This window comes from Eulemur rufifrons, chromosome 17 (genome assembly GCF_041146395.1).
Source record: "Eulemur rufifrons isolate Redbay chromosome 17, OSU_ERuf_1, whole genome shotgun sequence".
NCBI lineage: Eukaryota > Metazoa > Chordata > Mammalia > Primates > Lemuridae > Eulemur > Eulemur rufifrons.
The window spans coordinates 11,437,659-11,458,770 of record NC_090999.1 but is presented as its reverse complement, the minus strand read 5'-3'; the positions used below and the strand labels follow the sequence as shown (position 1 = coordinate 11,458,770).

The 21,112-nt window shown below is 38.2% G+C and overlaps 1 protein-coding gene across 6 annotated transcripts in view; it reads left to right on the top strand.

Moving 5' to 3' along the window:
* Positions 1-20,844, top strand: part of RETREG1 (reticulophagy regulator 1) — a 129,901-nt gene extending 109,057 nt beyond the window's left edge. For 4 of the 6 annotated variants that reach the window (XM_069491994.1, XM_069491995.1, XM_069491993.1 and 1 more), the window contains exons 4-9: positions 9,920-10,046; positions 12,895-12,979; positions 14,975-15,112; positions 15,966-16,030; positions 16,270-16,396; positions 19,112-19,915. In XM_069491994.1, coding sequence (XP_069348095.1) covers positions 9,920-10,046; positions 12,895-12,979; positions 14,975-15,112; positions 15,966-16,030; positions 16,270-16,396; positions 19,112-19,605 — 1,036 coding nt within the window. In that variant the 3' untranslated portion in view covers positions 19,606-19,915. Of the gene's footprint in view, positions 1-9,919; positions 10,047-12,894; positions 12,980-14,974; positions 15,113-15,965; positions 16,031-16,269; positions 16,397-19,111 lie in introns of all 6 variants that reach the window. The other 2 variants (XM_069491992.1, XM_069491997.1) reach the window with 1 other exon arrangement.
* The last annotated feature ends 268 nt before the right edge of the window (positions 20,845-21,112 follow it).

Below are 21,112 nucleotides of genomic sequence, written 5' to 3'. Positions count from 1 at the left end.
CTTCTCTGGGCAGAAAACCCAGGCTCTCGGCTGGCGCCTCCCGGGCGTTGGGAGGAGTTGTCACGTGGCTAATTGGCCTGGGAAAGTGAAGACTTCAGGTTGAGTGCTATGTAATTTCTTAATCTTGTGTTTGCTTATTTAATCCTCCACTTGACAAATCTCATTTGCTTTGTCATGGTTCTAATTCTGTGAGCGCTCATGCAGAGAAATATATCCGTGTTTTTATTTTGTTTCTCTGCCTACGTACACTCACACACAAACACACGCACACAGCAAGGTACATTAGTATCCACAGGATTAAAAAAAATTCTAGCACATTACTCTAAGAAATGTTAAAATCTGTAACCAGATACTGACTGACCTTTCTAAGAAAAATTCGACAGGAATTAGCATCGACAGATGTCCACTACCAATAGCGAGCATGAGACCCTTAGTCACTAGCTGAGAATGAAAGGTCTCCAGGCCAAAGCATATTTATAGGTGTGATCGTTGCAGCAGCTGTTTGTCATGGTTGCCAGGTGACAACTTAGGTTATAACAAATCCTTTCTTTTTATTTCAGAATATTAAGGGGGTACGAACATTTAGGTTACATATATTGCCTTTGCACTGCCCGAGTCAGAGCTACAAGTGTGACCATCCCCCAGACAGTGTGCACCACATCCATTAGGTGTGAATATACCCACCCTCGCCACCTCATCCTTTTTTTTTTCATTCCAATATAGAATGTTGACATAGCTAACTTTCTGAAAAATATTGTTTGGCTTCAGTTTCCATTTCCTATAGATTTTAAAAAATCATAAATAGTGTGAAATAATGTATATTCTCTGGAGGTATTATGACAGAAATCTAAATATCTTTGGAAACAATTATTGCAGCGTGAATTCATAGAGATGTGAAAAACCTAAAAAGTGACTAGAAAGGGGTGTGTGTGTGTGTTTGTGCGTATACGTGTGTTTGAGAGAAGACTGCAATATCTGAAACTGTTCTCCAGCAGTGAGGTGGCCCTACAAGAACTTGGAAAATACAGACAAGGGACTCATTCTTCTCTGATTTCTTATGTGAAGGTTGAGTATCCGTTGATCTTCCCATTCTTGCCCTACTCAGTTTAGGGGCCTTGGTCCTGGTCTCCACTGGTATCCCAAGTGCTGGCAGGTCCTGTGGGAGCAATGCCTGTACTAGGTTCTTGGGGATCCAGGGCTCCCCTTAGGGAATTCAAGTATTAAGGCCCAAGTTTGCCAGAAGGAATCCTACATGAAATACTGACTTCCCATTCTAGAAAGTCTTGGACTATATGAGGCATAATTCCTAATTACCTAATTTTGAAGACAGTTTACTGCCCATTTGCAAGAAAGAAAAAAATAAAGCAAAAACTATTCCATATAGATGAAATTGGTTTCCAAATTTTTAAGAGAGCTTTTTGTTTATCATTTTATATATTTTTATGCATATAAAAGTGTGCATGCTGATTATTGCCAATATGTAATATATAGAAACATTGAGACAAGTGAATAAATATGGTGATATTAAATTACCACTATTGACTATTTTTGATATTTGGATGCTTGCTGTTTATATTCATTTATTCATTCAATATTTTTATGTGCCTCCAGATGTCAAGCTCTCTGAGCTACTGAAGACAGAGTGGTGTCGAAGAATTCCTTCATGGAATTTAAAGTCTAATGGGGAGTCAGTATTACCAACATCATAAATTAATTGCAATTGATAATTGCTACCAAAGAACATTGCAAGATGCTATGGTGGTCGTAACGAGCAGGAGATCTGCCGGGCTTTAGACCCTTTACAGCCTCAGTTTTCTCTTGTGTAAAGTGGAGATAACACTAGTCCCCACTTGCAGGGGTTGGGGGGATGGAGAGGAGCTCACATGGTGGAGACTAAGTGAGACAGTGAAGGCAGAGTGCTTAATTTAGCGCCTGGCACACGGTGATAGCTCAGCAAATGGTAGCCACAGTCATGATTATCATGGGCACATGCAGTAATTTAGGTTTGAGAAGCTGAGATTGATGAGATTATGGAATCACTTAGTGGGTACTAATTTAGAAACAGCTGAAGGGGTTGAGAGAGAAAATAGGACTCTAAACTCCTTAGACCCAAGGAGTTTCACATGGAAACCAAAGCTGCTTGTTAGCTATTTCTTTTTATGCACCTTGGCATTTAGGGATCCATAATACTGCCCTGATGTGCTTTCCCACTCATCTTTGAAATGGTCTCTGTGTTCCAATCCAGAGTGTTCTGTCTGTATATCACCTCACAGTAGGAGCCTTCTCAGTTCCATGCGTTACTTCCCTGTTCCACTGTGCATTTGTTCTGTGACCTTGAGCAAGATACAGTTAATGTATCTGGGCCCTCACGTCCTCATCTGTTAAACAGGAACAATACATAGTAGCTCACTTACAGGTTGGTTGTAAGGATAGTTTACAAGATACAGAGGATTGCCTGGCTGCTGGTAAGTGTTAGCTACTGTTCATATTTTACTCTGCCTGTAACCCCCTATACTTGAATTGTTAATAAACTGCCTTTATCGAATTATTATTCAGCCTATCTGCAGCTTTCCTTTCTGCTAAAAATTACCACCTAAATAAAACTGTCATACTAATCTTTGCAATCTTATTCTATAATTTTTTATAGTCCTGCCTACCTAATAATTGAAAATCTACAATTTTCCATTGCTGGCACTGAAAAATGCAGCACTTTATTTTATCTTACAAATGCCTGAAACCAGCTTAGGGCAACAGGGAATTGGCTCCAATCGGGGGAGTGTCCGTGGGTGGGTGTGCTTCGCACCTCGCCTCTGGGGCCTAACAGGACCCGAGAACTCCACCATCAGAATTCTGTCATATTCTCCTCCCCACACGATTCTTTCCCCCCTTCCCTCTTTTTCCATCCACTCCAGGTTGCCTGTCTCATTGGTAATTATCTCCTTAAATCTAAAGCTCAAGAAATATGTGAAACGATTTGAGTTTTGATATATTAAAAAATAATTTTTGCATTGCAAATAACTTTCTCAACTTCAATAACTTTCAAAATACTTTCTTTTGACTTTTAAGTTCATTAGTATATGCTAAAAGGGTTTATTGTCCTATAAAATGTACAATAAAATATCTTGTAGTTAACAGGTTCTCCTCCCAAATCCAATCCCCAACTTAGTTTTCAAATTATTTTTTTCTCCAATAGCCCTAGATACAATTAAATGCCATTTTTAAAAGATGAATTTCCTGTATAGTGTGTGTGTGTGTGTGTGTGTGTGTGTGTGTATGTGTTCTAAATCACTGTGAGGTCACATGTAAAACTTTATTGGTTGGGGGCTGTGCCTCAGTCATTTCTAAATTCCTGGAACCAAGAATGGTGACAGTTCACATTCACTCAATGCACATTTATTGAAATGAACAGAAGTGAAGTGAAACGAGACCGAAAGATGTTATTTATTCTATGCCAAGATTCATTTGTTTCAGCATGATTTTTTCTAGTGCTCAAAGACACTTTGGGTGAAGGAGATGAATAGGCTGCTGGCATACATTCTCTCTTACAGAATTACAATCTATTTTTAAGGAGCACAGGCGTGTCATATTTCTCAATCTTACAGAACCCCCTAATGGAGAATACTGTGTGCTGCATTCTGAAACCACAGACGAAGTACATTAGAATTCCACTGATGCAGCCAAACTACACAAAGACAAATCTTTTAATGTAACATTAAAACATTGTATTTGATAAGTATATTTTTAAAGGAAAAAAGATACACAAAAATTTAAAAGATAAAACATATGAAAATAAAATAAGTAAAATCATTCTGATCCTACTTTGTCTTAGTTATTTGGTTCATAACAAAACCCACCACTTTGTATTCTTACAAATGACAGCTGAGTTACTTAAAATCAGTTCTATCCTTTTAGGGCCTGCTTTTAAGACTTGTTAGAAGCAGAGCAGCATTTAGTTTAGGGCTGACTATTCTCTCCTGCTGAAGCAAGACCCTGCTGAGTACTCTACCAACGTTCATGCATTTTTGAGGTTTTCCAGTATAGTTGTGGGGACCAGGAATCATTCCTCGTACAAGACACTGTCCCTTGTCCTTTCTGATGACTCTTTTCCAGCCTCTGGGTTCCTCTCACACACACCCCAGTCAGTCCTCAGCCGAAGACTCCAGGGGACCCCCCCACAGATCGACAGAGCGTGATCTCTGCACAGCATTCTGACCTTGACACTCTGTCCTGCAAACTCTGGCTTCTTGGGTCACCTCTGTTTTTTTTTTTTTAATGTCAAAATATTAAGGGGATACAAATGATTTAGGTTACGTGGATCATTTGTGTAATGCTTGAGTCCTGGCTATAGGTGTGCCCGTCACCCAAATAGTGTTCATAGTATGGGGTCGCCTCCTTGGACCCTCAACTCTTGTCTCCTCAACTCAGGGAGTCACCAGGCCCCCCCAGGTGCCCCCGCACAACTCCAGGGCAGCGAGCTGGGTGATCATAGGAAAACTTGCTGGTTTCCTGGCTCTCAGGGGTCACTGTCCTTCCTTGCCTAACGCCCAGGGTTTTGGAAACCGTAGTTTCTTATTATATTTTGTCTGTTTTTTCGGTTATTTCAGGTGGGAGGGTATATCAGCTCCGTGTCCCACCATCTTGCCCAGAAGCAAAAGTCTCGTCTTCTGTGTAACTCTGTCCAGGCTGTTTCTCACAGTGGCTCTCAGGGTGAGAAATGCCTGCCTCAGGATTACCTGGGACACTTGTTAAAGGTGCAGATTTCTGAGCCTCACTCAAGCCTGTTCCATCAGCGTCTCTCCAGCGAGGCCGGACAGCTGCTGTTTAAGCAGTGCCCTGGGGGTCTCACAACTCCGTCTTTAGGGACTGCACGAGGGCCTACTTGGGCCCGACCACCTAGTGTATGTAACTAATTGTATTCTAATAGGGATATGGAGGCAGAAACAAGGGATGTTAGCTTCAAATTCTGCCAAGAAGCCAAAGCTTCTTTCTGTGGGTGAAGTGAGGCTGTTTGTCCAAGAAGTCATCTTTTTAATTTTTATTCCCTTAGAGTTTCACATGCATAACCTCTGCAGCTGCTGAAAAAGCACTTTGCTCTGGCTTAGGGTTCTTTGGTAAATAATTGCTTATCTTGACTGCGGAATGGCCTTGTCAAAACACCTGACTAGTTTTTCTTAAAGAAGGAAAGCTTAATCAAATGGCATCTGCCGATGCCTTTTGGGGAAGCATTTACAGCTGGTGATCCTTGGGCAAACCCCACTGGAAAGATGGCATGTCCGTGGGGGGCTGGGAATTGTAGTGACTTCTCCCTGGGAACCACTTGGACTGGACTTGCCGAGAGTACAGGAGTTGGGGGTGATGGTCTTTGGGGGTGACTCTTACATGGTCCTTATCTTGTGGCTGGAGTGTGCAGTAAGTACACTCAGTAGTAAATACAAAAGTGTGAGAGAAAGTTAGGAGGGAGACAGGATGTTTGGAAGGATGAACTAAAGAATCTTGTTTTCCCCTAAACCTGGAAAGTGCATGTTCTCTCTGAAACTAAGGAGGAAATATTAATAATGAAGCCATTAGTGACTAATTTTCTCCCTTAGATGAGCTTCAGTCACAAAGGACTCGTACTCTTTGGTTAAGAACTTGGTAAAAACTCAAACTATTTTGAAGCCTTTGGCATGCTTCAATTCCTTTTATGTTAGTTGGGCCTATGTGGCGCATTGACCAGTGCCAAGGATGGTGGGGAGACGGCCACACACGGTGGAAAAGATCTGTTTTCCAAGCCGCGCCCAGCATTCACAGGAGAGCCTTCCTCTGGTCATGTGTTTTCCAAACAAGGCTCTCTAGGAAAACCTAGAGTTTCATTATGGAGCAACTCTGCTTGTGTGTGCAGATGTCACCTGTATTAAACGTCAACCAACCACCAGGCATGAGTCTTAGTTTCTGCTGAGTATTTGGATTCTGCACACGAAGTTCTCTATTTTCCTGGAAAGGGCTGGTCTTCACATGATGCCACGTGGGTTTGGTCAATCATGCCTCATCCTTCCTGGTTCTAGGAAGCAGTGGGGAGGAACATGAAATGTTCTTTTTCATTCTAACTTACAACGTGGTGTCTTCAAAGGATGTCATTGAATTTATTTATTTATCCTTTGAAGAGGGCACATGTGTTAAAGCAGTGGTCCCCAACCTTTTTGACACCAGGAACGGGTTTCTTGGAAGAGAGTTTTTCCACAGTTTGGGGGGGGGTGTGGGGAGGGTGCGGGGATGGCGAGCTATGGGGAGCAGCTGTAAATATGGGGAGCAGCTGTAAAGACAGATGACGCTTCTTTTGCTTGCTCACCTGCTGCTCACCTCCTGTTGTGTGGCCCAGGGGTTGGGGACCATGGTTTTACAGGAAATAGAACTGTACTGGAAATCAGGAGTCTCAGCCATGGGTCTTGGCTTTGTCCCAAATATGCTGATAAAATTTGAGTTTTATGTTCTTCATATATAAAATAAGGGAATTTGAAAAGTTGACATCAAATGTCCCGTCTTATGATAAATTAATAACTATATTACTTAAATCATATATATCTCCATTAAATTTTATTCAGCATAGTCTGAACATTTATTTTTTTTCTCAACCATCTATTCCAAACCCACTTGGTTAGATAAATTTTCAGGTTGTACACAATGAATTTCTCATTCCGATTGTAATAATTCAAATATCAATTATAATTTGTTATTATGTTAATATAAATGTAAGTAACAATGGAATTTATTGTTCAAAAAAACTATCAAATGGGGCTTTTTCAAAGGGAAGAAATTTAATTAAGAGTGTTTTCTTATAGACCTGGAAAATAGTCACAAGGTGAATATTCTCTTGTTTCTTCCCACCAACCAGTGTTTTCTATAGACACAGAAAGGACTAGTGCTACAGGCAATTCAAGTTTTTGAAATAACAATATTTTACACATTTAGTATAATCCAAGACACAAAAAGGGAACTTGATAACTTTTCATTGAATAAATGAATAAATTAATGGATGGATGGTATCCACTTAAAGTTCACTGTGGAAAATAGTTAAGACCCTTAAATGCAAATGAGAATTTTTAGTTATTTCATTGTGATCTCTGTAAAGTACATTTAGTTACATGAATTCTTTGCTCTAAAATTATCTCTATAGTGGTAGTTTAGTATTAGACTAGGCTCTTTCCAATTTTTGCTAGCATAATAAAAAGTATGTATACACATACATATATTTGTAGCTTTGGGAACAGTAGGAAGTGGATTCTCATGTATTCATCACCTAAGTTAAGAAATAGCCCATGACCAATACCTAAGAAGTTCCTACATGCCTTGCTCTAGTCACATTCTCTACTAAGCCCCCTCTCCTGAATTTTGTTTTTATCATTTCCTTGCTTAATCTGTTTAGTCTACCACAACTCTGAACTTTATATAAATGAAATCACACTGTATATATTCTTCTGTGATTTCTTCTCAATAGTATAATTATGAGGTTAAACACAAACATAGAGTTTTAAGTTCACTCATTTTCACTGTTGTTTTGTCTTCCATTGCTTGAACACAACTCATCTTATTTGCTCATTGTCCTGATGAAAGTATATTTTAAATTTGTTTCAAAATATGAAATGTTCATTTATTCCATCTTTATCTTTTCTTCTTCTCTTTTGTTAATGTTGGTACCATTCTAATCTTTAAAAGAATGTTAATCAAATCCTTCCGTCATAAGTTTTTCATTGATTTTTGTTAGAATTATATTTGCCAGACAGTTTAACTGAATCCTTAAATAGCTACTCAATGTACATACAGAACAGAAATTAAAATCTGTGTTTCTGTCTTCATGGTCTCATTAAACTGAACAGTAACCTCGCCTGTCTGTGCCAATTTGCCCCAAAGCCTGTGTTGTTCTGAGAAAAGAGACCACAATTTAATGACCTTACATTTCCTTTGCCATGCAGCTTTTGCTCTCCTGTGCAAAATCTTTTCCCATTAAGCAGATGTATTGGCAACATTTTGTTACAGATATTGGCTTCTTAGCCATTCACTTAAAGTGTTTTTTTGTTTAAGAGGTCTGGAATCATTCACGGGGTCTGCAAACCTGGTGCCAGATTTGGTCACCAGTGGAAACGAGTTTGCTCAGTGATTTAAGAGGAAGTAGAGTTCATGGAGACATAAACTGCTCCCTGACAGCTAGACATCCCCGAAAGTGCATTTCTTATGACAGGCAGAAAATCCTTCTGCGAATGTCTACCTGGGGGAGTAACATCTGGACAACTGGTAGCACAGTGACCTTCTAGAGCAGTAGTTGAGGCTGATGGAACCAAGAGGAAGAAAAATTAGATTACTCCCCCCACCCTTTTTGATGCTATTGTGCTCATTTAAACTCGAATTAAAAATTGTATTTTAAAAAGGAATTTTAATTAATTTACAAATTGTCATACTATTCAAAATATATTAAAAAGTGACAGAATCTATGTACACAACTTCTGTGTAATTCAGCATGTAAGGGCCCACGTAGTTTTGATTTGTCCTAGGGGTATGGGAGTTCAATCCAAAGGTCACCTTCACTCTGATATTTAATAATCACAGCTCAGATTAGAGGTTACTGATAATTTTTATCATGTGCTAGAAACTTTGCTGCATTTGTTTATTGCCGTATCCACAGCTCTGTGGCAGTGTCTTCAACATGATAGGCACTAATTATCTCTTGAGTGAATGAATTTGAGGGCCCTTGACACAGCTTGTTTGAACATGTATAAATTAGGATTGCAAGAGCAGGAATTAAGCTTGATGCCATTGGAATTTTAGGGAATGACATGTATTTGCATACGCATGTCTTCTTCCCGGAGTGGTGGCTTCTAGTTTTTAGCTTTCGGAAGTTCTTGTGGAAAAATGAGGGCAGGGTCACAGCACATTTCCTGGCCTGTGCATCACATTCAACACATTCTACATGATGATCGGAAAAAGATAACTCTAGAAAATAGGGAGTATTGTGAGATCCTGAGTTTAACAATGTTTTATAGAGTTGACCAACCACTGTGTATATTGAAAATATACTGTTGGTGTTTACTAATAATTATTATTATATGCTTAAGGCCAAGATTTCTTTGTAAGTACTGTGGCTTCTTGATCCTTAAGGTTTAAAACGTTTCTAACAAGTCCTGTACGGCCCTGTACAGTCTAGGTCCCTCGTCCTTCCCAGCTTCCTACATTAATCTTCTGGGCCACTTTGCTGGAGCCACACCGGGACACCAATAGGATGGCACCATTAGCTCCTTCCCACCCAGGGCCTCTGCGTATATTGGACATTGGTCTCTCTGGAGCCCTTATGGTGAACTGTGAATCCATTCCGGATCTGAGTTTAAAAATGACTTCACAAAAATATAGTTAGATAACTAGACAGAATGAACAATATTTGATAGCACAACAAAGTGACCATAGTCAACAGTAAGTTAGTGTGTACTTTAAAATAACTAAAAGAGTGGAATTGGAATGTTCCTAACACAAAGAAATGATGAATGCTTAAAGTGATGGATACCCCAGTTACCCCAATTTGATTAATGTACTTGTATGCCTGTACCAAAACATCACATGTATCCTATAAAGATAGACAACAGTTATGTACCCATAATAGTTAAAAATTAGAAATTTAAAAAATGACTTCAGAAAAGATGTCTCCAAGCCCCCACCTGGTCCTTCCTCAGTGTTTCCCTTGTTATAATTGTATAATTAATGATATAGCTAATTGTTTCTTTTGGCACATGAGCTTCCTGGAGCAGGTATCTGGCTCGTTCACCTCTGAATGCACAGGGCTCTTCCAGGGGCTGTGGCCAACAGTAGATGCTCAATTTGTATTTGCTGAAGCCGTGAATATTGACTGAATCATCTAAAATCCAGTTACTTTTTTTCTGTCTGTCTCTCTCTTTAGCTGGGAAGTTATCAATTCCAAACCAGATGAAAGGCCCAGACTCAGCCACTGTATTGCAGAATCATGGATGAATTTCAGCATATTTCTCCAAGAGATGTCTCTTTTTAAACAGCAGAGCCCTGGCAAGGCAAGTTTTACAGTATAAGAATGTGTTTTAAAATGTGCGACATACTTGGAAACAGATGAACTAACGTCTTTTATCAGCTCATAAGATATTCCAAATATATTAATAATATACTAGGAACATGTTCCTTAAGCACTGGTATCAGCGAGGTTCAGAAATGTTAGTGTGTGAACACTAGAGAATCCTCAACCTGACATTTGAAATTGGATTGGTTTTTATACATATTTATCTAGCTCATAAACTAGAATGAATGGTGATTGGTCTTATCAGCCAGACCAAAGAGAAAAAGTCTCAAGACTTTCGGTTACCATATTTAGCCTGGTGTTGATGTCAAAGGGAGATGAAACGAACATGTAGTCCTTTCAGGGTACATTCCAAGATAACTGAGTCTCACTTTCAGTCTAAAAAGTGGAGATTCTCGTATGATTTATTTCAGAAAGAAAACTTTTGACAAAGCATCTAGTGATTATATAAACAAAAAGTATTTTTCCAATTAAGGTGCAAATCCATGAGGGGAAGAGTCTTGAGTGGCTGGAGAGGGATTACATGGCGCAGTGCACACACTTGAGTTATTTTATGTGTAGAGGCAGCTCTAACTCAGATCGACTGTCTTGATAGCTCGGGTGTTGCTTCCAAGTTTCTCGAATATCCACCTGTAGTTGGAATGAAGAACTAGGAATGGCCGGGCGCGGTGGCTCACGCCTGTAATCCTAGCACTCTGGGAGGCCGAGGCGGGTGGATTGCTCAAGGTCAGGAGTTCGAGACCAGCCTGAGTGAGACCCCGTCTCTACTAAAAATAGAAAGACATTATATGGACAACTAAAAATCTATATAGAAAAAATTAGCCGGGCATGGTGGCGCATGCCTGTAGTCCCAGCTACTCGGGAGGCTGAGGCAGGAGGATCGCTTGAGCCGAGGAGTCTGAGGTTGCTGTGAGCTAAGCTGACGCCACGGCACTCACTCTAGCCTGGGCAACAAAGTGAGACTCTGTCTCAACAAAAAAAAAAAAAAAAAAAAGAACTAGGAATGTCAGCATTTAAAATCCCTCTCATTGAACCATGTACAGGCAATCTCACAACTTCACTAGTATTAAATAATAGAATTATGTTTGGAGACATTTTGAACACATCAAAGTGGCAGTGCTATATTTGGATATATTTTTTAAATCAATGAAGGTAATTTTTAGAATAGATATCCGTATGGGAGGGTACGATGTATTGTTGATGCCTATTTTACTGAAGTAATTAAGCATATTTTTGGAAGATTCTAAACTTCAAACTTCTGCATTTGGTTGCATTAATGTGCCCCACAGCAATTAACTTAAGATGAAAATGCTGCAAATCTAGGGGATGATAAGAAATCCCTTGGCCGGGCGCGGTGGCTCACGCCTGTAATCCTAGCACTCTGGGAGGCCGAGGCGGGTGGATCGCTCGAGGTTGGAGTTCGAGACCAGCCTGAGCAAGAGCGAGACCCCGTCTCTACTAAAAATAGAAAGACATTATATGGACAACTAAAAATCTATATAGAAAAAATTAGCCGGGCATAGTGGCTCATGCCTGTAGTCCCAGCTACTCGGGAGGCTGAGGCAGTAGGATCGCTTAAGCCCAGGAGTTTGAGGTTGCTGTGAGCTAAGCTGACGCCATGGCACTCACTCTAGCCTGGGCAACAAAGTGAGACTCTGTCTCAACAAAAAAAAAAAAAAAAAAAAGAAATCCCTTTATAAAACTAAATTCTGGACATAGTAATGGTTTTATTCACTTATTTGTCCTTTTGACTTTTATGGCCTTTCCTTTTCCATTATGTTTCTAGAATTCCAAATTCTTTCAAGATCCCTTGTTGTTTGAGAAGCATCTTTTTATTTTGTTCCACAAGTTGATCAGTTCCCCTTTTGAGTAGTGAATTTATTGACCCTCTGCCAAAGAATAACAAATCAGTTAACCTTAAATTTAGACCCCCTTGCTCTCTTAATCAGTTATTTATCAGAGGCTGTATGCCTGTTTCATGTGTCTTTTGGAAATTCCGTTAATGAATTTTCTTTGCTTGCTTCTCAGTTTAATTAAATACCACAAATAAAGATAAAAAGTAAGATAGTTCAAGACTGGAGTGTGGAAATTACATGAAGACTTTATGGGACAATTTTTCTGTCTTGATGTTTCTAATGGGAATTAAGGAGATTTTCTGTAGGTTGTTTTTTAATTTCTTAAAACAACCAAGATTTTTTTAACGGTAAATACCAGAGAAAAGGAAAATAATCAGATTTTACCGTAGGAGTTTCATTTCATTTGCATTTGGTTTCTAGGTGACATAGAAGTGGGGTCAATTTGAGTGGAGGATATGGTTAGGAGGGAGGATAGTAATGGTCATGGATTTATCCCAGAAGATCTCCAGCTGTGTAAATTACATTAGATTTGCATAGATGCCTCTAATTTCTGTAACATGTTTTGTTGTGTTTTTATGAATTTTGATGGGCTTATAGTGGTAGTCTGAACTTGCAGATTTAGTTATCTGGCTGCATTACTTTCATTAAATGATGCTGAATAAAAAGGGTTTCTGGGGACATACTACTCTTCTGTTCTCTTATATCTGGCAGTAATACAGTCACAGGCATGAGTAATGGCAGTTGTCGTTGTCAGTGTCAGAAATTAGCTCCTGTGCCCTCAAATGATTATTACTAAGTGCTGAAGTGGACTAAGGCCGGTTGAATGCAACAGTCATTAGAACTAAATGCAGAAGAATGCTGTTTGAAAAACACTTGCCATAACCTGACATGTCTCTTATAGATACAATATTGTGTATGAATCCTGTGCTCCAAAATGTCAGTGCTATGCATAACTGTCTGTGTTATTTCTAGTTTTGTCTCCTGGTCTGCAGTGTGTGCACATTTTTTACGATCTTGGGAAGTTACATTCCTGGGGTTATACTCAGCTATCTACTATGTAAGTATATAGTAGAACATTTGGCTAATTTGTGTGATAGATATGGTATCATTTATGGTCAACAGACCTTCTATAGTTTGGAAGAAGAGGGATGAGTTCTTAATTATACAACAAAAAGGAGATTATCCTTTATTCTCTTGTTCTGCAAAGTTTCTTCTTTTTTCCTAGAGATATTTTTATATATTTTAAAGTTGGAAGAATAGCTAGTGAATATACAGTGAATAATTTTATGTTCACTTATGTCAGTAAAACTATAAATAAGCTCTATGCCCCACCCCCACAAAATACACCAAGACCTTTGTCTTTTGCATGTTCTGTAAAACCAAAATGAGACACCATTGCACCCTCACCAGAATGGCTAAAATACAAAATACTGACTATATGAAGGCTATAGAACAACCGGAATTCTCACATACTGTTTGTGGGAAGGTAGAATGGCAAAATCACTTTGGATAATGGTTTGGCAGTTTCTTAAAAACTACTATATGACTCAGCCATCCTACAGGTAGGTGTTTACCCAAGAGAAATGAAAGCATTTGTCTGCACAAAGATTTGTTCGTGAATGTACATACCAGGTTTATTTGTAGTAGCCAAAAGCAGAATACAGTCCATGTGTCCATCAACAGGTGAATGGATAAACAAACTGTTACCATATACCATTATGTGGTATATCCATACAATGGGTTACTGCTGAGCACTAAACATTAGTACATGCAACATTATGGATAAATCCCCAAATAATTAGGCTGAGTGGAAGAAGCCCAATAAGAGAATATGTATGTACATATATTATATGATTATATTTATATATAATTCTAGAAAATTCAAACTAATCTTTAGTGACAAAGCAGGCCAGTGGTTACCTGGGGATGAGGTGGGTGAGTGCAAGGAGAGGCAGGACAGAAGGATTAATAACATGAGGAAGCTTTTGGGGGTGGCAGATATGTTCACTATCTTGATTGTGGTAATACTTTCTTAGGTGTGTACATATGTCAAAACTTACCAAATTCTTACCACTTTAAATATACAATTTTAATTTGTCAACTATAAAAAAATGCTGTTTAAAAAGTGTAGAATTTCTGCTTCTCCTGAAAAATATGAAGATCTGGAACTGTAACCTGGACAGTTACTCTCCACTTAATTAACTCTCATATTTTCCTATTTTTCTCATATTGGCTTTTAAATTTTACATATAATTTCTTGGTCTCTAGAGATATTTGAGTTTGCTACTCCTATTTTAAAAAGATAGTAGGGGACATTTCCTAACAACAAAGAAATGAATTTAGGAATACAGTACATTCAGTGTGGCCATCTTCATTTCTTTTTGTATTCTTAATGCATAATACAAATGGCAAATGGTTGGAGCGAAAATCTGTTTTCCCAGATAGAACTCATATACAATATAATATCAGGCCTCTTTGATCTACATTATTTAGGAGTTAAAGGAGAAGAGGGCTGGGGAATGAGAGTCTAATTTGGGCAAGGCTTTATTTAGATGGTTTGCATTAATCTCATTTACACTTCACAATAACCCCAAGAAATAATGTTATTATCCCAGTATTACTGATGAGAAGCTAGTAGATAATAATAACTTTCCCAATGTAAAATGGCATTTAATAAATAGAGTTGAAGTTTTAATCCAGGACTGTTGTCTGGAAAACATGTAACCTTTCTATAAGTTTTGAGTGTAAAAGGATTGAGGGGAGGGAGCTGATCTAATTGCAAGTCTGAAAACGATGACTATGAGCATGGAGCATGTGTGTGTGTGTGCGTGTGTGTGTGAGTGAGTGCACGCACGTGCGCTTGTAGTATTTAATAGAAAATGTTTACAGGAGAAGAATAGAAATTATAAATTTATTTTACAGAGGCATTTCCCTAAAAAACCAAAACTTCTATTTTTTTGGTAAGAGAACATATTATTTTGTGAAATACTAAGATGTAGCCTTTTAAAATGAAGGGCATTTTACCTCAATTCTCTTCCTTCTTTTATTTCAGTACTGTGTGCATTTTTGTGTCCACTGTTTAAGTGTAATGATATTGGACAAAAAATATACAGCAAAATCAAGTCAGTTCTGCTGAAACTAGATTTTGGAATTGGAGAATATATTAATCAGAAGAGACGTGAGAGATCAGGTAGGTAAAGTCTGAATTTTAGATTCTGTGCGTGAAATGAGACATTAACAGGCTCTTTTTATGAAATCACCTTTAATACAGTTCAGGGTACCTTTAGCCTTTTACTAAATATTATGATAGAAGCTAAAATCCCCACAAAGTAAGATATATGTATGTATATATATATATATATATGTATATATATATATATATATATATATATATATCCTTTCCTATTTAGACTTTTGTTCTTTTCTCAAACATACAATTAAATAAATTGACTTTTAAATCCAAGTTGTCTGGGGAGGGAGAAAAGGCCTCAACACTTTATATTTTGCTATTTGTGATTTACTTTGTTTTGTTTTGGGTTGGACTATTACTGCAAATAAAAAAATAACACAGGTAGGGCTAAGAGAGTGGGAGCCATGTGAGAGGGGATTGAAAGAACAGGGGAAGGAAAAGAAAATAGAGGAAAAACCAGTATGATCATTTTTCACTTTTTAACTTGGCCTATGACCTTCTGGGTTCTCAAACATGCACCAGAGCCACCTGGGAGGCTTATTAAAGCACACCTTGCTGGGCCCCACCCCAGAGTTTCTGATGCAGTAGATCTAGGGTAGGGCCTGAGAACCTGCATTTCCGAAAAGTTCTCAGGGCTGCTGCTGCTGGGGGTTCAGGGACCACACTATGAGAGCCACGAATGTGGACCATTTCCTTTAAATCAAACATTTTACAGATATGTGAGGTTTGTTACATGCACACAGTTAATTATATGGAGGTCTTGCAGAATGTGGGGTAAGAATATATAATGAAATAACTACACCATGTCCAAGCCGGCCAAGAAACTGAAAGCTTCCAAATTTTTTCTCAACAGAAGCAGATAAAGAAAAAAGTCACAAAGATGACAGTGAATTAGACTTTTCAGCTCTTTGTCCTAAGGTATTTTTTTGTTTAGTTTTCAATTCCTGTGTGGTTTGACTGTAAAATTATTTACATGTACCAAAGATGAATGATTTTTCTAATAGACTCCTCCTATTTCTGTAACATGATTGAATGATTTCAAAAGGAAAATACTCATCTAGTTTTTATTATTCTGACATTTTGGGGGTTAGTATGGATCTTTCAAAGTATTTCCTTCAGCAGTTTAAAATGTGTCGCTGGTATTTATGTTAACACAGATTAGCCTCACTGTTGCTGCCAAAGAGTTATCTGTGTCTGACACAGACGTCTCAGAGGTGTCCTGGACTGATAACGGGACCTTCAACCTTTCAGAAGGATACACTCCACAGACAGACACTTCCGATGGTATGCTAATATTTCTGGATATCCTTATTTTTATTATTATGAATGCATGTGAAAATATTTACCTTGTGTCAACTATTGAATGGATAAATAAAATGTGGTATATCTATACAGTGGAGTAGTCTTTGGTTATAAAGATGAATGAAGGCCAGGTGTAGTGGCTCATGCCTATGATCCTAGCACTCTGGGAGGCCAAGGTGGGAGGATCACTTTGAGGTCAGGAGTTCGAGACCAGCCTGAGCAAGAGTGAGACCCCCCCCCATCTCTACAAAAAATATAAAAAAAAAAAATTAGCCGGCCGCTGTAGCTCATGCCTGTACTCCCGGATACTAAAGAGGCTGAGGCAGAAGGATCGCTTGAGCTCAAGAGTTTGAGGTTGCAGTGAGCTATGGTGATGCACTGTACTCTAGCAAGGGGGACAAGCAAGACTCTGTCTGGAAAAAAAAAAAAAGTGAATGAAGTACTGATATTTGCTATGATATGGATGAACCTTGAAAACCGAATGCAAAGTGAAAGAAGCCAGACACAAAAGGTGCACTTACGTGAAATGTCCAGCACAGGCAAGTCCTTATAGAGGGAAGATAGGTTAGTGGTTGTTAGGGACTGGAGGAAGGAGGGAGTCCTGAGTGACTATTAATTGGTGTGAGTTTCTTTTTGGAGTGATGAAAATGTTCTAGAATTAGCGGTAATGGTTGTGCAGCTTGGTGAATATACTATAGAAGGGTGAGTTTTTTGGTATATGAATTATATCTCAAAAGCTGTTACATTTTACAAAGTATGAGGCAGGGGCAGGGGGAGGGGGCGGAAATCTAACTCATTGTCCAAATCTTTTATTTTGAAAAGAAAAAAAATCGAAACATTTTTAAACATTACCTTCTGAAATGTCTGGTGGCATTGCTTATAGCAATAACGAGAGGAGAGAAAGAAGCTAGTCCTGTCCATTCAGGACCAGTCCTCATTGAGAGGAGCTAAAGTACAGAAGCCAAGTTGCCCGAGTACAAAACTGACTCCAGAGTTTCTCATATGTGTCTTCAAAGTTTAAAAAGCTTCTTTGGCCGGGCGCGGTGGCTCACGCCTGTAATCCTAGCACTCTGGGAGGCCGAGGTGGGCGGATCGTTTGAGCTCAGGAGTTCGAGACCAGCCTGAGCAAGAGCGAGACCCCACCTCTACTAAAAATAGAAAGAAGTTATATGAACAGCTAAAAATATATATATAGAAAAAATTAGCCGGGCATGGTGGCGCATGCCTGTAGTCCCAGCTACTCGGGAGGCTGAGACAGGAGGATCACTTGAGCTCAGGAGTTTGAGGTTGCTGTGAGCTAGGCTGACGCCATGGCACTCACTCTAGCCTGGGCAACAGAGTGAGACTCTGTCTCAAAAAAAAAATAAATAAATAAAAAAATAAAAAGCTTCTTTGTTTTTAATAATTAGGTTAAATACAATTTAATATAGGAGAACACAGGGTTGTTTACTAATGCAAATTCTATCTGTAACCTCAAATGAGAGACAACGCTTGTGCAATAACTTTTGTTAGTCTCACTGGATTATTTTAAGTGGTCTTAGCCATATACTGAACACATGAGCAGACTAGATGAATAAACTGTTTCATAGTTATTTTCCAAGAACATTCTTTCTTTTCTATAGCAAAGAGGGAGCGAGGCTGTGCAGTGTTTGAAAGAAGATGGGTTTGGAGCTTGGGAGACCCAAGTGGAGTCTTGCCTGTGTCACTAGATGACTATATGACCTTGAATAGGTGACATTTTTGTGGGCCTCAATTCCCTCATCTTTAAAGTACATTAGAACAAGAAGATCACTGAAGCTTATTCAAGCTCTACAAGTTCAAGCTCATTCAATTTCTACAGTTGAGGTCATTTTAAAGATCAAGATAATGAGTGCTTTGTTCTTAAGCATCCTATCTCCAATTTACACAATAAAAGGGACAATAATAATAAAACTCAGATGTAAGGCTTTTCACTAATTGAATTGATTTCAAATCACTATTATAAGGAGTTAACTGTTACAGTGAAAGATTTTCTATGAAAAATAAAACCAATATAATCAGTTGACCTCCTAATCTGACATTTCAAATATCCTAAATCTTAGGATGATCAATTTCAGCTGTAGTTACAGAGAGACAGATGTTTCCATAGCTGTTGCGCTGAATATGGAATAGAAGGAACAGTATCTTCTTTTCATTGATTTAAACAAACACAGGTTTCAGATACTCAGATAGCTCTCCATGTATGAAAATACTGAGGCTGGATAATATTCACTATCTGATATGCCAGAACCCATGAAAACTTCCAATTGAAGTATTTTTTATTTCATGATAATCCATATGCACATTGGCTTAAGATAGTTCCCCACCTAGGAGCAGGACGGCATTTTTATAGTGAATGCTTAAACTGTAGTCAAAGCCTCAAGCTAATATTAGACAAGGTTGAATATTAAATCATTACTTACAGTGTTTTGCGCTTAAGAGGAAATCTAAAGATACAGAGGATGTATCTTTGGGAGGGGGATGTGTTTGTAAAGAGAGTGTTGCAGATTTGGGAGGGGTCCAGTATGTGGTTAAATTGATTCAGGTTGCCTCAGGAGGATAGATGGATGCCAAAGTTGCCCAGAGGGTTCAGATTAAAGTCAGGTATCTTTTAGACAGCTCTTTTATGTCAAATTTGTTATGGCACTTAAGCATGAACTTCTGTTATACATTTCACAGATCTTGACCGACCTAGTGAGGAAGTTTTCTCTCGAGATCTTTCGGATTTTCCATCTCTAGAAAATGGCATGGGAACAAATGATGAAGACGAATTAAGCCTTGGCTTGCCCACTGAGCTGAAGAGAAAAAAGGAACAGCTGGACAGTGGTCACAGACCAAGCAAAGAGAGGCAATCAGCAGCTGGTCTCAGTCTTCCTCTGAACAGTGACCAAACCTTTCACTTGATGAGCAACCTGGCTGGGAACGTCATCACTGCCGCAGTGACTGCTGCTATCAAAGACCAGTTAGAGGGTGTGCAGCAAGCGATCTCTCAGGCTGCACCCAGCCCAGGAGAAGACACAGACACTGAAGAAGGTGATGACTTTGAACTACTTGACCAGTCAGAGCTGGATCAAATTGAGAGTGAATTGGGACTTACACAAGACCAGGAAGCAGAAGCACAGCAAAATAAGAAGTCTTCAGGCTTCCTTTCAAATCTACTTGGAGGCCATTAATCTAGGAATCAGCAGCTTGCAACAGAGCACCAAAAAAACCACCAAAAAAATTTCAAACAAGCAAAAAAAAAAAAAAAAGAAAGAAAGAAAGAAAAACAGAAAAAAATTGAACTATAAGCTTTAATTATTACTTTAGATTTTTTGTTTTACTTTCCCTTCTGCAGTGAATTGATTGGATATATATCAGCTGACGCTGATAGACTGATATTTCTGATAGTTATTTTTATGTAATAAGCATGGAAATGAACTTTATATACACACACACTGTGTTGTCAGAGATAAATATTGGGGGTTGTTTTTAAGCAAAAAAAAAAAAAGAAAGAAAACCAAATTATTAAAATCTTCCTATAGGTATTCTTTCTTTTTTCTTTACAATTAATTTTTTAAGCATGCAAAAACAGTTTATTATAATTTATTGAAAAATATTAACAATTAATTGTGAATACATGCTGTATCAGCTCCCTTATTCCTAATACCTGGAAACAGTTTAAAAAAAAAAAACTGATAGATTTTGATGTAAAATGACAGAAATTATCACGGTACCTTTAGTTAAAGGACTTGGGAAATACTATCAAAATTAATTTCCTAGGAAAAAATTTAAAAATATATTTAAGTATTCTGGATAGGCTGAAACATTTCCATGTTATTTCTGCAGTTGTAGACTTAGGCTTACTTGTGAAGTGGCATGCTCCGTTGACGGCCATCTCTAGTCTTGCAATGGGTGGTATTAACCCATCGAAAGCAAGTAGTTATATATCACATAGACAATGGCTACGATGTAAACAGATTCAGCTGTTTTGCTGTTCATTTGTCATATGTTTGTAACAGGGATGTTGTGAGTGCAGATCTATTCTGCCTGCTCTGACTTAAATTAAACCTTTATCTTTTATATTGTGTCATGGAAAAAGTCTCCTAAAATTCTGAAACTAGTGCTTGATATGTTCTGAGTGATGTGGTCATCAGCAATAAAGAAATAATAACTCCATTTTCTTAGTCTGTATAGATAGAGGAGAGGAACTTGCTTGGCTTTATATTTATTTGCCACTGAAGTCTAAATATGTAATCTGTTTATTCTTGGGAAAATAGAATATATTTTTTTCTTTTATTTTAAACTTTTTTAGATCACTTTTAAATAACCAAATTTGATTTATGGTTTTTAACAAAGGACTAAAAAGCAGAAACCAAGCTAGTTTTGTTTTTGTGATACAAACTTTAAGTGTTGAGGGACCATGTCAGCAACTACCAAAAATCTCTTAAATCTTCAGGTATAGCTGGCATTTCTGCAGATGCACTCAGACATCTGAGACCCTCAGAAAGGAAGGATAATCTAAGAATATAGGAAATTTGTGTTCTCTTCCTTTCATTTTATCCCTTTTCTTATATTTTTAAAGACTCATTATAGGTAATCTCACATTTTAATGTAGCCTCTCTTATTTATTTTTTCTTTCTGAGGTGTTAAAATATCTAGACTGAATTTTGCCAAATGTTAAAGGGAGAAAAGTTACTG